This window comes from Bolinopsis microptera, chromosome 9, assembly GCF_026151205.1.
Source record: "Bolinopsis microptera isolate Bmic1 chromosome 9, MBARI_Bmic_1.0, whole genome shotgun sequence".
Lineage (NCBI taxonomy): Eukaryota > Metazoa > Ctenophora > Tentaculata > Lobata > Bolinopsidae > Bolinopsis > Bolinopsis microptera.
In genome coordinates this window covers 15,731,024-15,747,072 of record NC_087080.1, presented here as the reverse complement: position 1 = coordinate 15,747,072, position 16,049 = coordinate 15,731,024, and the positions used below count along the sequence as shown (strand labels likewise).

At 41.1% G+C, this 16,049-nt stretch overlaps 2 protein-coding genes across 2 annotated transcripts; one reads left to right on the top strand and one right to left on the bottom strand.

The window, feature by feature from the left end:
* The first annotated feature begins 4,039 nt into the window (after positions 1–4,039).
* On the top strand, positions 4,040–11,532 carry LOC134821168 (uncharacterized). The gene is made up of 5 exons (XM_063831838.1): positions 4,040–4,141; positions 4,337–4,430; positions 4,998–5,134; positions 10,705–10,853; positions 11,059–11,532. Exons 1-5 carry the CDS (start codon positions 4,090–4,092, stop codon positions 11,284–11,286), a joined length of 660 nt encoding a protein of 219 aa, XP_063687908.1. The 5' UTR covers positions 4,040–4,089; the 3' UTR covers positions 11,287–11,532.
* Positions 11,533–12,061: 529 nt separating this feature from the next.
* On the bottom strand, positions 12,062–13,612 carry LOC134821434 (solute carrier family 22 member 7-like). Its single transcript, XM_063832175.1, has one exon. The coding sequence runs from the start codon at positions 13,610–13,612 to the stop codon at positions 12,062–12,064; it is 1,551 nt and encodes a 516-aa protein (XP_063688245.1).
* Between the last annotated feature and the right edge of the window lie 2,437 nt (positions 13,613–16,049).

The window sequence follows — 16,049 nt, the reverse complement described above, 5'->3', positions numbered from 1 at the left end:
TCCGACAAGGTGTCCTGTGGTGAGTGTTAGTTAGGTCTCTGGGGTTCCGACAAGGTGTCCTGTGTTGAGTCTAAGTTAGGTCTCTGGTGTTCCGACAAGGTGTCCTGTGTTGAGTCTAAGTTAGGTCTCTGGTGTTCCGACAAGGTGTCCTGTGGTGAGTGTTAGTTAGGTCTCTGGTGTTCCGACAAGGTGTCCTGTGGTGAGTGTTAGTTAGGTCTCTGGGGTTCCGACAAGGTGTCCTGTGGTGAGTGTTAGTTAGGTCTCTGGGGTTCCGACAAGGTGTCCTGTGGTGAGTGTTAGTTAGGTCTCTGGGGTTCCGACAAGGTGTCCTGTGGTGAGTGTTAGTTAGGTCTCTGGGGTTCCGACAAGGTGTCCTGTGGTGAGTGTTAGTTAGGTCTCTGGGGTTCCGACAAGGTGTCCTGTGGTGAGTGTTAGTTAGGTCTCTGGGGTTCCGACAAGGTGTCCTGTGGTGAGTGTTAGTTAGGTCTCTGGGGTTCCGACAAGGTGTCCTGTGGTGAGTGTTAGTTAGGTCTCTGGGGTTCCGACAAGGTGTCCTGTGGTGAGTGTTAGTTAGGTCTCTGGGGTTCCGACAAGGTGTCCTGTGGTGAGTGTTAGTTAGGTCTCTGGGGTTCCGACAAGGTGTCCTGTGGTGAGTGTTAGTTAGGTCTCTGGGGTTCCGACAAGGTGTCCTGTGGTGAGTGTTAGTTAGGTCTCTGGGGTTCCGACAAGGTGTCCTGTGGTGAGTCTTAGTTAGGTCTCTGGGGTTCCGACAAGGTGTCCTGTGGTGAGTGTTAGTTAGGTCTCTGGGGTTCCGACAAGGTGTCCTGTGGTGAGTGTTAGTTAGGTCTCTGGGGTTCCGACAAGGTGTCCTGTGGTGAGTGTTAGTTAGGTCTCTGGGGTTCCGACAAGGTGTCCTGTGGTGAGTGTTAGTTAGGTCTCTGGGGTTCCGACAAGGTGTCCTGTGGTGAGTGTTAGTTAGGTCTCTGGGGTTCTGACAAGGTGTCCTGTGGTGAGTGTTAGTTAGGTCTCTGGGGTTCCGACAAGGTGTCCTGTGGTGAGTGTTAGTTAGGTCTCTGGGGTTCCGACAAGGTGTCCTGTGGTGAGTGTTAGTTAGGTCTCTGGGGTTCCGACAAGGTGTCCTGTGGTGAGTGTTAGTTAGGTCTCTGGGGTTCCGACAAGGTGTCCTGTGGTGAGTGTTAGTTAGGTCTCTGGGGTTCCGACAAGGTGTCCTGTGGTGAGTGTTAGTTAGGTCTCTGGGGTTCCGACAAGGTGTCCTGTGGTGAGTGTTAGTTAGGTCTCTGGGGTTCCGACAAGGTGTCCTGTGGTGAGTCTTAGTTAGGTCTCTGGGGTTCCGACAAGGTGTCCTGTGGTGAGTCTTAGTTAGGTCTCTGGGGTTCCGACAAGGTGTCCTGTGGTGAGTCTTAGTTAGGTCTCTGGGGTTCCGACAAGGTGTCCTGTGGTGAGTGTTAGTTAGGTCTCTGGGGTTCCGACAAGGTGTCCTGTGGTGAGTGTTAGTTAGGTCTCTGGGGTTCCGACAAGGTGTCCTGTGGTGAGTCTTAGTTAGGTCTCTTGGGTTCCGACAAGGTGTCCTGTGGTGAGTCTTAGTTAGGTCTCTGGGGTTCCGACAAGGTGTCCTGTGGTGAGTCTTAGTTAGGTCTCTGGGGTTCCGACATGGTGTCCTGTGGTGAGTGTTAGTTAGGTCTCTGGGGTTACGACAAGGTGTCCTGTGGTGAGTGTTAGTTAGGTCTCTGGGGTTCCGACAAGGTGTCCTGTGGTGAGTCTTAGTTAGGTCTCTGGGGTTCCGACAAGGTGTCCTGTGGTGAGTCTTAGTTAGGTCTCTGGGGTTCCGACAAGGTGTCCTGTGGTGAGTGTTAGTTAGGTCTCTGGTGTTCCGACAAGGTGTCCTGTGGTGAGTGTTAGTTAGGTCTCTGGGGTTCCGACAAGGTGTCCTGTGGTGAGTCTTAGTTAGGTCTCTGGGGTTCCGACAAGGTGTCCTGTGGTGAGTGTTAGTTAGGTCTCTGGTGTTCCGACAAGGTGTCCTGTGGTGAGTCTTAGTTAGGTCTCTGGGGTTCCGACAAGGTGTCCTGTGGTGAGTCTTAGTTAGGTCTCTGGGGTTCCGACATGGTGTCCTGTGGTGAGTGTTAGTTAGGTCTCTGGGGTTCCGACAAGGTGTCCTGTGGTGAGTCTTAGTTAGGTCTCTGGGGTTCCGACAAGGTGTCCTGTGGTGAGTCTTAGTTAGGTCTCTGGGGTTCCGACAAGGTGTCCTGTGGTGAGTGTTAGTTAGGTCTCTGGTGTTCCGACAAGGTGTCCTGTGGTGAGTGTTAGTTAGGTCTCTGGTGTTCCGACAAGGTGTCCTGTGGTGAGTGTTAGTTAGGTCTCTGGGGTTCCGACAAGGTGTCCTGTGGTGAGTCTTAGTTAGGTCTCTGGGGTTCCGACAAGGTGTCCTGTGGTGAGTGTTAGTTAGGTCTCTGGTGTTCCGACAAGGTGTCCTGTGGTGAGTCTTAGTTAGGCCTCTGGGGTTCCGACAAGGTGTCCTGTGGTGAGTCTTAGTTAGGTCTCTGGGGTTCCGACAAGGTGTCCTGTGGTGAGTCTTAGTTAGGTCTCTGGGGTTCCGACAAGGTGTCCTGTGGTGAGTGTTAGTTAGGTCTCTGGGGTTCCGACAAGGTGTCCTGTGGTGAGTCTTAGTTAGGTCTCTGGGGTTCCGACAAGGTGTCCTGTGGTGAGTGTTAGTTAGGTCTCTTGTGTTCCGACAAGGTGTCCTGTGGTGAGTCTTAGTTAGGTCTCTGGGGTTCCGACATGGTGTCCTGTGGTGAGTGTTAGTTAGGTCTCTGGGGTTACGACAAGGTGTCCTGTGGTGAGTGTTAGTTAGGTCTCTGGGGTTCCGACAAGGTGTCCTGTGGTGAGTCTTAGTTAGGTCTCTGGGGTTCCGACAAGGTGTCCTGCGGTGAGTGTTAGTTAGGTCTCTGGGGTTCCGACAAGGTGTCCTGTGGTGAGTCTTAGTTAGGTCTCTTGGGTTTCGACAAGGTGTCCTGTGGTGAGTGTTAGTTAGGTCTATGGGGTTCCGACAAGGTGTCCTGTGGTGAGTCTTAGTTAGGTCTCTGGGGTTCCGACATGGTGTCCTGTGGTGAGTGTTAGTTAGGTCTATGAGGTTCGGACAAGGTGTCCTGTGGTATATAACCTTGTCGGGGTATAAAAATGACCGGGAAAGGAAAATTGTTGAATACAATTGACGTCTGAAACTGCTAAAATTAAAAACAGGAGACGTGTTGTGTTAGTAACTTCCGGTGTCTGGTCTTCAGGGTTCCGACAAGGTGTCCTGCCGAACACCGACACAGAGTTTTGGTAAAAATGAGGTCGGGTTTTGGAAGAATTAAGATCGGGTTTAGTTTGTGGTCAATTTTACTTTTTAGGTTGGTTTTATAATCATGTAAAATTGTGGTCGGAATCCTACTTCAGCCAAAAGTGCGCTGACATTCATAGCGAGAAGCCCAAATATAGTGTGCACTCTTTCTGTCATAATAATGATTGATTGATGATTAACAATTAGTTACCACTTTTATTAATGTTTTTTATTGCTGTGAAGATCTTGTACACAACATGATTAACACCTGCAAAACAGTCTGCCAAAAATATACCGACACGTAAAATTCCATTAATTAAGCAATTATATTCATGATGTATTTTAAAATTTGTTATAAAGTTATAAATAGTACGGTATAAATATTAGTCGGCTGAGAATGGTGCAGCTGCTGATGTTCGTGGCAGCTTCATAATTCTATAATTACGACTTTCCTGAACTGACCCAAATTTATATTTTCTTTAATTATTATTCTGTTTCTTAAAAGTGTTATTTTATTTTCTCTAAGGCGGAGGACTCGTCACACAATTTTGTGACAACATTACTCCATCGAGCTATCTGATGTCTGTTCGTTAAAAACCGAAGATTAACCCATTGATATTATAAACGAATTGATAACAGTAATTTCCTTTAATTTCTTTGGCGACTTTTAATTCTAATCTTTTTAAAATTCCTAGCAGCTCTTTCAGCTAAATGTTGATTGGCGGAAGTTGGCAAGTTTACTGAAAAGGATGACGTTTGTGAAGCGGCCTCTTCTTCTCCAGATATTACTCCTTATATTCGGTATTTTGTTCATCAATAGTAGATAATATTAGATTTTTGTCATTTTCGATAAATAATTATTTCGGTATCAAACAATTCGATTAAATCTAATTTAAATTTTAAATTGAATTCGACAGAAAGATGAAAAACATAAGATATATAACGAATAATACCAGCTATAAGTTGGATAACTGACAAATAATGACCATCTGACAGGGATACAGAGATCAGTAGTACAAGCAGGACGGAAGGGTGCAGGGGGAGGGGGTGACATAAACCGTCCTGACGAGGATCCTACAGAGATTCCAACGTTAGTTCCCTCTGTAATAGTCTTCAGTCCGGGATTTGTAATTATTAAAACAACTTCACTATCCCGGACGAATCTAGTACTGACAAGTGACATGCAATGAAAAATGTAAATCTCACCAACTTAAATTCCAAAAATTATGGTTGTAGGGAGTTGTGGCCACGATGAAGAATTATATTCGGTTTCATCGAATATGGAGTTATCGCTAATAACATGGAGTTGTCACTAATAATATGGAGTAGTCACTAATAATATGGAGTAGTCACTAATAATATGGAGTTGTCACTAATAATATGGAGTTGTCACTAATAATATGGAGTTGTCACTAATAATATGGAGTTGTCACTAATAATATGGACTTGTCACTAATAATATGGAGTTGTCACTAATAATATGGAGTTGTCGCTAATAATATGGAGTTGTCACTAATAATATGGAGTTGTCACTAATAATATGGAGTTGTCACTAATAATATGGAGTTGTCACTAATAATATGGAGTTGTCACTAATAATATGGAGTTGTCACTAATAACCCCATACTTTCGACTGTAAATCCCCTCACTCCCCCAGGAGTGACTACTTCTTCATAGTGGACACGGAGAAGCTGCTCAGCAACTACTCAGTTGTAGAAGGGTCACGTGCTAAGGCACTTGAGGCTGTTAACGTTAAAGAGCAAACTCGGTACAATAACGATCAGGACAATTTAGGTGGGTACCGATCACTGCTCTTAGTATTTACACAATGTTTCTTTATTACGTTGTTTCATTAGAGTAGACCTTCACACGAAATTGAGGTTTAAAAGCAACAACGTGTGATAGAGCCAAAACACTCCCTTCCGAGTTATCAATCACTCCCTGCTTCCCTCTTTATCAACCCTCTGACTCTCCTCGAATAGACCACCATCTGATCCGAGATTCTCATTACTATAAGGATACATGTTAGAACTTGATGCATGTTAGAACTCGAAACTTGCGCCTGCGGCGAGATAACTTTACTGGTTCATTCAGATTTTCACTAATTCTTCTGAAACAAATCTGCGGCACCCTCTAAACTGTTAGTAATACAACCCCATCTGCCCCAACCTCAACAGCAAAACTGAAGCAAAACCATCCTTTTGCCTGAATCTCGGCCTGGTGACTGTTGTAGCGGTCTAGTTTGTACACATGAGATTCTATAATTAGTCTTTAGTTTTTAACTCCCGCCACAACACTTTCTCAGTAGACTTGAGAAAATGATCAGATCTGATCTATATCACTAGTATCTGATCTATATCACTAGGATCTGATCTATATCACTAGTATCTGATCTATATCACTAGTATCTGATCTATATCACTAGTATCTGATCTATATCACTAGTATCTGATCTATATCACTAGGATCTGATCTATATCGCTAGTATCTGATCTATATCACTAGTATCTGATCTATATCACTAGTATCTGATCTATATCACTAGTATCTGATCTATATCACTAGTATCTGATCTATATCACTAGTATCTGATCTATATCACTAGTATCTGATCTATATCACTAGTATCTGATCTATATCACTAGTATCTGATCTATATCACTAGGATCTGATCTATATCACTAGTATCTGATCTATATCACTAGTATCTGATCTATATCACTAGTATCTGATCTATATCACTAGGATCTGATCTATATCGCTAGTATCTGATCTATATCACTAGTATCTGATCTATATCACTAGTATCTGATCTATATCACTAGTATCTGATCTATATCACTAGTATCTGATCTATATCACTAGTATCTGATCTATATCACTAGTATCTGATCTATATCACTAGTATCTGATCTATATCACTAGTATCTGATCTATATCACTAGTATCTGATCTATATCACTAGTATCTGATCTATATCACTAGGATCTGATCTATATCACTAGTATCTGATCTATATCACTAGTATCTGATCTATATCACTAGTATCTGATCTATATCACTAGTATCTGATCTATATCACTAGGATCTGATCTATATCACTAGTATCTGATCTATATCACTAGTATCTGATCTATATCACTAGTATCTGATCTATATCACTAGTATCTGATCTATATCACTAGGATCTGATCTATATCACTAGTATCTGATCTATATCACTAGGATCTGATCTATATCACTAGTATCTGATCTATATCACTAGGATCTGATCTATATCACTAGTATCTGATCTATATCACTAGTATCTGATCTATATCACTAGTATCTGATCTATATCACTAGGATCTGATCTATATCACTAGTATCTGATCTATATCACTAGTATCTGATCTATATCACTAGTATCTGATCTATATCACTAGTATCTGATCTATATCACTAGTATCTGATCTATATCACTAGTATCTGATCTATATCACTAGGATCTGATCTATATCACTAGGATCTGATCTATATCACTAGGATCTGATCTATATCACTAGTATCTGATCTATATCACTAGTATCTGATCTATATCACTAGGATCTGATCTATATCACTAGGATCTGATCTATATCACTAGGATCTGATCTATATCACTAGTATCTGATCTATATCACTAGTATCTGATCTATATCACTAGTATCTGATCTATATCACTAGGATCTGATCTATATCACTAGGATCTGATCTATATCACTAGTATCTGATCTATATCACTAGTATCTGATCTATATCACTAGGATCTGATCTATATCGCTAGGATCTGATCTATATCACTAGTATCTGATCTATATCACTAGGATCTGATCTATATCACTAGGATCTGATCTATATCGCTAGGAAACTTATACAGTTATAGTTAGGAGATATTATATGTTATAGTTAGGAGATGTTAGCTATTTAATTCCGATATCAGACTAACTTTGATATTAATTTGAGAGGTGTTTAAGCTTTACTTAACACCTCTCTTAAATATTTATTAAATACTTCATCGTCGCGCCTGAATGATGTCAAGTTGACGCACGAAAACTAAATAGCCAGTATTTGATGAAATTCCAGCCGTCGGGTGATTAACAAAAATGAAAATTTGCCCAATCCAATAAGGGTAAACTAGTGTTTTCTAACTTGTTTCGGCCCCGAAACAGTTTACTTGCAGACTTAAATGCATTGAGGAAATGTCATATATTGAGCAACCAACAATTGTGGCAAATTCGAGTTACAATTTATGTTGAATCATGATATTGATTTAAACTCGAAGTCGTACTCGTATGTTTTTTGTTTTTTAACGCAAAACGTTTTGATCCACCCAAAGTTTTCCGGCCTCTTTTTTCGGTGCTAACTGTTTCCTGTCAAAACTAAACAGGAAACTTTAAGGCCGTATACCTTGTGGTCGATGGCTGTAGGATAACTAAAACAAATCCGATCTAAAGAATAAAGCTGAAAACCCTACAAGCACCATGACTAGTTGTAACCCAAACATTTTTATTCCTGGATTCGTTTATAGAATTTAAGATATGAATATGTTGGCTTCATCATTAAATACAGGAAGTCCTTTACTTCTATAACATGGCAGTTGATAATAACGATATTGACAGACTTCTCACTCCAATCAAAATTAAATTTCCCATGTCGGGACCTCGAGCTGTCAGGACTAAATAATGTTCCTCTGTTACCACTTCCGATTGAAAATATCGAGCCCTGATATCACCGTATAAGTACTTCCCTTTTTCTGTCATCATAACTATTAAAACTAATCAATCGAAAATGTCGTCAAAATATACGTGGCAAGATTTCGTAGACGCGTTCCCTATTAAAATTGTTACTTTATTAGCGCATGCTGTTCATGGTTAAGATTTATGACAGCCGATATAGGCAAACCACCCAAATCTTTTATCAATCACCATAATATTACCACTTCCTATATAATATAGATACCTATAGAATATTGATACATTTTTGCCGTATAAGTTAAAGTCTGATAAAAGTTCCACGCCCGGCCGCCCATAAATATTAATCGAAAGTTGTATGTCAAAAGATTGTTAAGTGACAAGAATCAGACATCTCCCCGATAAGTCATTTGCGCTCATACTCATAGCCCAGACTTAATGATAGCCGAGAGGGTTTACGGATGATCCAATAAATATCTGTTTCAAATATTAGATCACCGGCGATCTTGTAACGTAGTTCGGCGGGGAGGTTTGTAGTTTATAAACTTACAATGATAGAATGATAGGGAAAGGATACTTCTCCAAAGAGCTTAGGATCAACAATTCTGTTAAGTTGGCGGTTTTTCATCACTATCCCTGTATAACCGCAGCTGCATGGTACTGTTGTTATAGCACTGCCCCGGCACCGTTGTGGCACTATAAGGCAATACTGTGGCCATACTATGGCAATGTGGTTATTACAAAGGCACATATTAGGTGCGATGGGTGCGGGATCGCACAATTTACCGTTTTCCGCACGTTTCCGCATAATTTTTTGTTTTCCGCACATTTTGTAATTTTCTGCATATTTCCGCATAATCTAGCATTTTCCGCGTAATTTCGCATAATTTTGAAATTTTCGCGTTAAGATTTTCGAGTGTAAAAACCAAAATATGTCAAAAGTCGGGCCCTTTTGGAACTCATACCTAGGCCACGTGACCCAGTTACCACGTGACCCATGCCCTTTCGGGACCCTGACCCAGGCCCTTTCGGGACCGTGACCCAGGCCCTTTTGAAACTCATGCCTAGGCCACGTGACCCGGTTACCACGTGACCCAGGCCCTTTCGGGACCGTGACCCAGGCCCTTTCGGGACCGTTACCCAGGCCCTTTCGGGACCGTGACCCAGGCCCTTTTGGGACCGTGACCCAGGCCCTTTCGGGACCGTGACCCTTTTGAAACTCATACCTAGGCCACGTGACCCAGTTACCACGTGACCCAGGCCCTTTCGGGACCCTGACTCAGGCCCTTTCGGGACCCTGACCCAGGCCCTTTCGGGACCCTGACCCAGGCCCTTTCGGGACCGTGACCCAGGCCCTTTTGGAACTCATACCTAGGCCACGTGACCCAGTTACCACGTGACCCAGGCCCTTTTGGAACTCATACCTAGGCCACGTGACCCAGTTACCACGTGACCCATGCCCTTTCGGGACCCTGACCCAGGCCCTTTCGGGACCGTGACCCAGGCCCTTTTGAAACTCATGCCTAGGCCACGTGACCCGGTTACCACGTGACCCAGGCCCTTTCGGGACCGTGACCCAGGCCCTTTCGGGACCGTTACCCAGGCCCTTTCGGGACCGTGACCCAGGCCCTTTTGGGACCGTGACCCAGGCCCTTTCGGGACCGTGACCCAGGCCGTTATGGAACCCTCGTCGTTACCGTACTTCGATTATAGTGTATCAGTTATCATTCGTAACTTCACCACATCATCTGATTACTCTATATCACATCACAACGTCATGGACCGTTTCCTAAAACGAACAGCTACAGACAGTGACCCATCATCAAGCTCACCACACAAGAAACAGAAGATACCTGCATCAGCAAAACATTCCGTGATCCAAAGTAGGTGATAATAGAAGAAGTAGGTGTAAAGGGTAATGAGCTCTATTCGTTGTAGCGTTGGCTTTATAATAGTGGGCTTAATGGATCTTGGATCAAATGGTTCACAAGTACTGACGATCAATGCCAACAAGCGTGTCACATATTTGCGATCACGCATGGGATCTGATCGACTCTATCAAGAGGCGTCTTCAAATACCTGTCTCCTGATCTCTACCAGATCAAGTCACTGTTCTCAGATAACTGAATTTCAATATAGATTCAATCATGGTCTTAGTAAAGAACTACACCCTCAGTAACACATAAACAGACCTATTTTTGATAAGAGCGGCGGTTATACGTTTAGAATTTCCAAAGTCCTTGAGAAAATGCAAAAGAAAACCGCACAATTCCCGCACAAATTTCGAAAAAATCGCCGCACATTTGCCGCATAATTGGTAAACATTTACCGCACCTTACCGCACATTTTACCTTTATAGTCGGGTGCGGTACCGCATAATTTCGATTTTCTTACCGCACCTAATATGTGCCTCTGCAGTGAATGTGGTATCACCATGGCATCGCTAATCGCTTCTCGGCGACACTGCTCACATTGCCGTCTTATGCGACAATGCTTGTCACTTCCCTGGCACTAGACTAAATTATTAAGTTACTACTTCTTTATGAATGTTAAATATACAGAATTGTACAAAATAAAAGGGGGATTCCATTCAGCTATAGGATTGTAAGAACAGCTGGCAAAATGCGACCATTCTACATACCTTATTTTCAGAACTGTGTACCTACTGCAGAGGGAAGGTAGGGAACAGTACAACAGATGTGGAATGCAGAGACAACTCCCGACAGATCTGTTGGTCTAGTACTGGGTGTTACCGTCTCACCTTCACTGACTTTACGTCTCAACTTTACCACATAGAAAAGGTTTGTCACTGACTTTACGTCTCAACTTTACCACATAAAACAATTTGTCATGATAGGATATGATAGAAATTAATGTCAGATCGCTGATTTATGATAGCCGATATATCATGGAGTGATAACTTCTAACCTGTATCAATTAGCAGCCCATTATCTCTGCTTGATTTCTGCTAGTCACGGCTATTTTCATAACCTAATTCCTCTGCAGGGCTGTTGGAATGAGGACTTTAGTGGGATGTATGGTATGTGTATGAAGAAATGCAACACCAAGAGGGAGGGGCTACCAGACCCAGCCCAGAGAATCAACTGCTACTGTGAGCTTTGTCACGGCCCCATGTGCAACCGAGAATTATTGATATCAGGAGCACGGTCCGTGTTTATAGGGGTGAAGATCACAGTTTTAGCGGCTCTTCTGTTTCACATGATCCGGTTGTGATGTTTGGTTGTGTATCCCTGATCCTGCAATAGTAGTTAGTCAGAGTAATGATAAGTGGGGGGTAACCTCACACGTGTGAGATAAGTAGCTGATAAGTTAGGGAGATAAGGTGAACTATAAGCTCATTGTTGTCATCTTTTTACCTATATTTTCTTGAGATTACATCCTTTATACAGTTTCTCATCTTCGTCAGATATGATGAGATTGACTCATGGCTGATTGAGTGGTGTTGAGATATTGGGCTACACTAGTATCAGTTAGATGCTTTGCTGTGTCAGAGGAATTTGTAAAGCACTTTGAAATATCTTTTAGAAGGCTACGTGGTTTTTATTTTTATTTTTAGCCAATGAATTTGTTTGAATTCCTATGAAATAAAAAACACTTCACCGTTTACAAAGATTAAAGTAGACACTCATGTTACTTTTGATCAAGTCACATAGGAAATCGCAAGAGAGAAACTCGCTGATATTTTTGATTATAAAAAAGACGAAGGGACAAAAGTAAAACCAGTTTTATAGTCAGCAAAAACATAATGAAAAAGATAATCAAAATTTAGCGAATATTTTTGATAGCAAAATAAGATCGAGAATTGTATAAAATAAAATCTTTGAGGATCAAGTTCTAGTTTTAAGGTTGCGGAATTAAAGTTTAAAGGGCCTGCAACATAAATTAATAAAAATCATTAAATCATTTTGACAAAATGATTTTGGTCTTCATTAATCTTCTTTAGTAGCATTGACCATAATTTACAACGTTTGGTTTCATCAAGCTAATTCTAATCTTTGACATCTTTGGGGGTTTCGGGAATAGCAACTCCAGTAGTATCAGGCAGGAAGAAAGAAGCAAAACACCCACAGAAAGCCAAACCGGCGAACAAAGCCAGGGGGACCCTCCTATCACTAACTCCGTACAGTAGACTTACATAGGGTCCGAGGAAACTGCCGACCCTGGCACTACTGGAACTCAAACACATTATCATGCCACGGTGTGAGGTCGGAGATAGCTCTCCTGTGTACAAATAGACCATGGCGAACGCCGCTGATCCAGATATACTGCCGAGTAAACTGGCAACATATTCCAGCGTCCAGGACTCTGAAAACTGCACGTGTGCCATGGCTATGAAGTTAAATGCGGCTATACCTCCGAAAAAGAATATTGTGGCTCCTTTTCTTCCAAGAAGTTTGCAAGTAGGTATCGAAGAAACGTTCCCAATAGATCCTCCCAGCGTACCAAGTAAGTAGCTGGTGTAAAGATTGCTCCCAATTTTGCTCCAACCAAAAGTGTATGCAAATCCTATGATTGCGACGAAGAACCAGCAGAGCATGCAAAGAAGAGTCCTCTTTAGCATAGCCGGATATCTTTTAAAATCACTGACCTGTTTGAAATAATTTTGCACCCTTTTCTCGTAAATTAGATTTACACCTTCAAAGCAGAAGCGGTTGCCTGTAGCCTGGAAAAAGGACAACAGACATTTTTTTGCTTCCTTTTCCTCAACTCGGACCAAATGAAACCTAGGGGATTCTGGAAGAGGATTTACGATATACATGATAGTGCTAAACGCGCAAATTCCAGCTGCAGCTAGGTAAATATTCTGCCATTTGTCAACCAAGTACCCAAGAAGCGCAAAAATAAGAGAGCTTATAGACCAGCCCATTGGGAACAAGCCACTTGCTATGTTCCGGAGGTTTGTGGGGGCAAATTCAATGATCCAACAGTAACATCCCGTGTAGCTGATCATCATGCCAAACCCAGACATTATCCTAAATACGAGCAGGGCCTCGTAGTTGGGGGCAACACCGCTTGCTGCAGTAGCCAGTGTGGTAATTGCACTTCCAATAAGTGCTCCTTTTTTTCGACCTATCCTATCGAAGATTCCAGTTGAGCATAACAGTCCAAAGATTCCACCAAAAAAATATACTCCAGATATTGTAGACAACTTCGCCTCGTTCTTGCAGTAGATATTCCAGTCCGTTGTGAAAGTCGTCTTTTTTGTGGCCCAATCAAAATCTATCCCAGCGATCAAGTCATTGTCGCACATCGTCTGTTGAGAGAAGAAGGTTTCTTTGTCGGAAGCTGCTGCATAGAGAGAGGTGCATTTTTTCGAAGAGCATGTCCAATCTTTATAGGGTATGTTTCCAGTCATCACTGTCATGTCGGTTACAGCACCTGCGTTTAAAACCGTACTGAGTGCGGCACAGTAGATGAAAGCAAGCCTAAAGTTCAGTCTTTTCACAGTTTTGTCGATAACATCTTCGATCGTGACAAATTCTTCTTGACGAGAATCGTTCGGCTTTTCTTTTTCAGTGATGGGTTCGACTGTAGTCATTTTAAGATGTGAGTCAAACGATTAAATTTAAAGATTACTACAAAAGCTGTTCTCGTAAAGAAATGAAGTGAACATGAAGTGATATCGGTATTTATAGCCCTAAATGATAAGACGGAATCCCGAATCCACATAAGAATAATTTAGGTTTAAGTTACTACTGTTCCTGATCGAATCAACAAAAGTTTAATTTCAACAACAGTTCCTGCTGATAAATTTTCGATTTTTGGAGTTATGACCGAAAGTGAAACTTCGTGAATTCTTGTAACATTTTAAAATGTATTTTCGGCCAGAGTTGTTTGGGTTAATTCGTTAAATGAATGAGACGCTGATAAGACGTCTTTTTTGTAACCAAGACTAAACATTTGGTGTACTACTGTTCCTATTGGGTGGCGCTCAACCTGTCATTCCGCCGAAGCAGCCTGGGGTTCCCAGGTAACTACTGTTCCTAATCGAATCGAGCGATAAGATTACTTTATCGGACATGATTGTCACGGACATGTTTTTCACGTACCAAATTTTTCATGGACATAATCATTCACGCTAATGACCGCCCAAAAATGTCCAAAACATATTTGTGAACATTTGTGGTGATTTTTTAATAAGTTTTTTAATCTTTTTTCTGAACTCTAGAATGTGACTGAGGAGTGATTTTATTTGTCCTAGTATAATAATAAGCTAATAAACTTATACAGTAATCGGCTACTGCAGTCTAAACACATATCTACGCATATGACGGCATATTATGTAGAGACACACACTAACATTAATGGAAATAATGAAGTTAATAATTACCGGACTTTATTATTTTCATTAATTTTAGTGTCTTCAGCGTGAAAGTCCGTGATAATTATGACCGATGAGGTAATTTACGAGCGTGCTAAATCACTCTACACTCGATCTTCTCGATCGAGGTGCCAGAAATTTGATTTCGTTTGGAGGAAGCTCACTGCAGAAAGTTTAACAAAACGAATATTCATATTTTCCAATCTTTGTCCCATTTTCAAATATGATAATTTCTAAACAGAAATTTGACAATTTGGACGGAATTTTTGCCCAGAGACCAATTAGTCAGTTAACTATACATGGCATATGACACGATTGAGGTGCTAGAATTTTGATTTCGTTTGGAGGAAGCTCACTGCAGAAAGTTTAACAAAACGAATATTCAATTTTCCAATTTCTGTCCATTTCAAATATGAAAATTTGCACAACAATTTGGAGGAAGCTCACTGCAGAAAGTTTAACAAAACGAATATTCACATTTTCCAATTTCTGTCCCATTTTCAAATATGAAAATTTCTGTACACAAATTTGACAATTTGGACGGACTTTTTGCCCAGAGACCAATTAGCCAGTTAATTGATGATGGTATGAAACCAAATTGAGGTACTGGAAGTCAAAATCCCGAAGAAAATTGAAAAATCGTATCGTCCCATGGCCATACCTATTCTGTCCCATTTTCAGTTTTTGAGGATGAATTTTTCAGGACCGAAATTTTACAGTTTTGACTGAATTTGTCACCCGTAACCAATTAGTCAGTTAAATAAAAATAGCATATGACACGATTGAGGTGCTAGAAGTTTGATTTCGTTTGGAGGAAGCTCACTGCAGAAAGTTTAACAAAACGAATATTCATATTTTCCAATTTCTGTCCCATTTTCAAATATGAAAATTTCTGAACACAAATTTGACAATTTGGACGAACGCTTTGCCCAAAGACAAATAAGTCAGTTAATTGCAACCAAATTAAATTTGCAACCAAATTAAATTTGCAACCAAATTAAATTGAAACCAAATTAAGGTACTGGAAGTCAAAATCCCGAAGAAAATTGAAAAATCGTATCGTCCCATACCTATTTTGTCCCATTTTCAGTTTTTGAGGATGAACTTTCCAGGACCGAAATTTTACAGTTTTTACTGAATTTGTCACCCGCAACCAATTAGTCAGTTAACTATAAATGGAATATGACACGATTGAGGTGCCAGAAGTTTGATTTCGTTTGGAAGAAGCTCATTGCATCGCAGAAAGTTTAACAAAACGAAAATTCATATTTTCCAATTTCTGTCCCATTTTCAAATATGAAAATTTCTGAACTCAAATTTGATAATTTGGACTAATTAATTAGTTAATTGATGATGGTATGAAACCAAATTTTTTTGGTTTCAAAATTAGGACCAAAATTTTATAGTTTTGACTGAAATTCTTTCCAGTCTTAAATAAGTTAAACGCGTAGGATTTGTGTACAAATTAATTCCGTGTATTAAAATATCGAAGAAACACAGCCTTTGTTTTGGCCGATAAGATCGGAAACCAGCAGTTCACAAAACAAGTGAGAAAATTAGCAATATCCAACATCCAAGCCATACTCCGCAGTCCGCACTGTTTACATTCTTTGATTTTGTTGTATGCTGGATCTCTATAGGAAGCAAAAGCTTT

Excerpts from the sequence above, each read along its gene's own strand:
- LOC134821168 (XM_063831838.1), top strand. The coding sequence starts at position 4,090 with ATGACGTTTGTGAAGCGGCCTCTTCTTCTCCAGATATTACTCCTTATA. Across the intron at positions 4,431-4,997 it reads GATCCTACAGAGATTCCAAC|GAGTGACTACTTCTTCATAG; the intron begins GTTAGTTCCCTC and ends TCACTCCCCCAG. Across the intron at positions 5,135-10,704 it reads TAACGATCAGGACAATTTAG|AACTGTGTACCTACTGCAGA; the intron begins GTGGGTACCGAT and ends CCTTATTTTCAG.
- LOC134821434 (XM_063832175.1), bottom strand. The coding sequence starts at position 13,612 with ATGACTACAGTCGAACCCATCACTGAAAAAGAAAAGCCGAACGATTCT.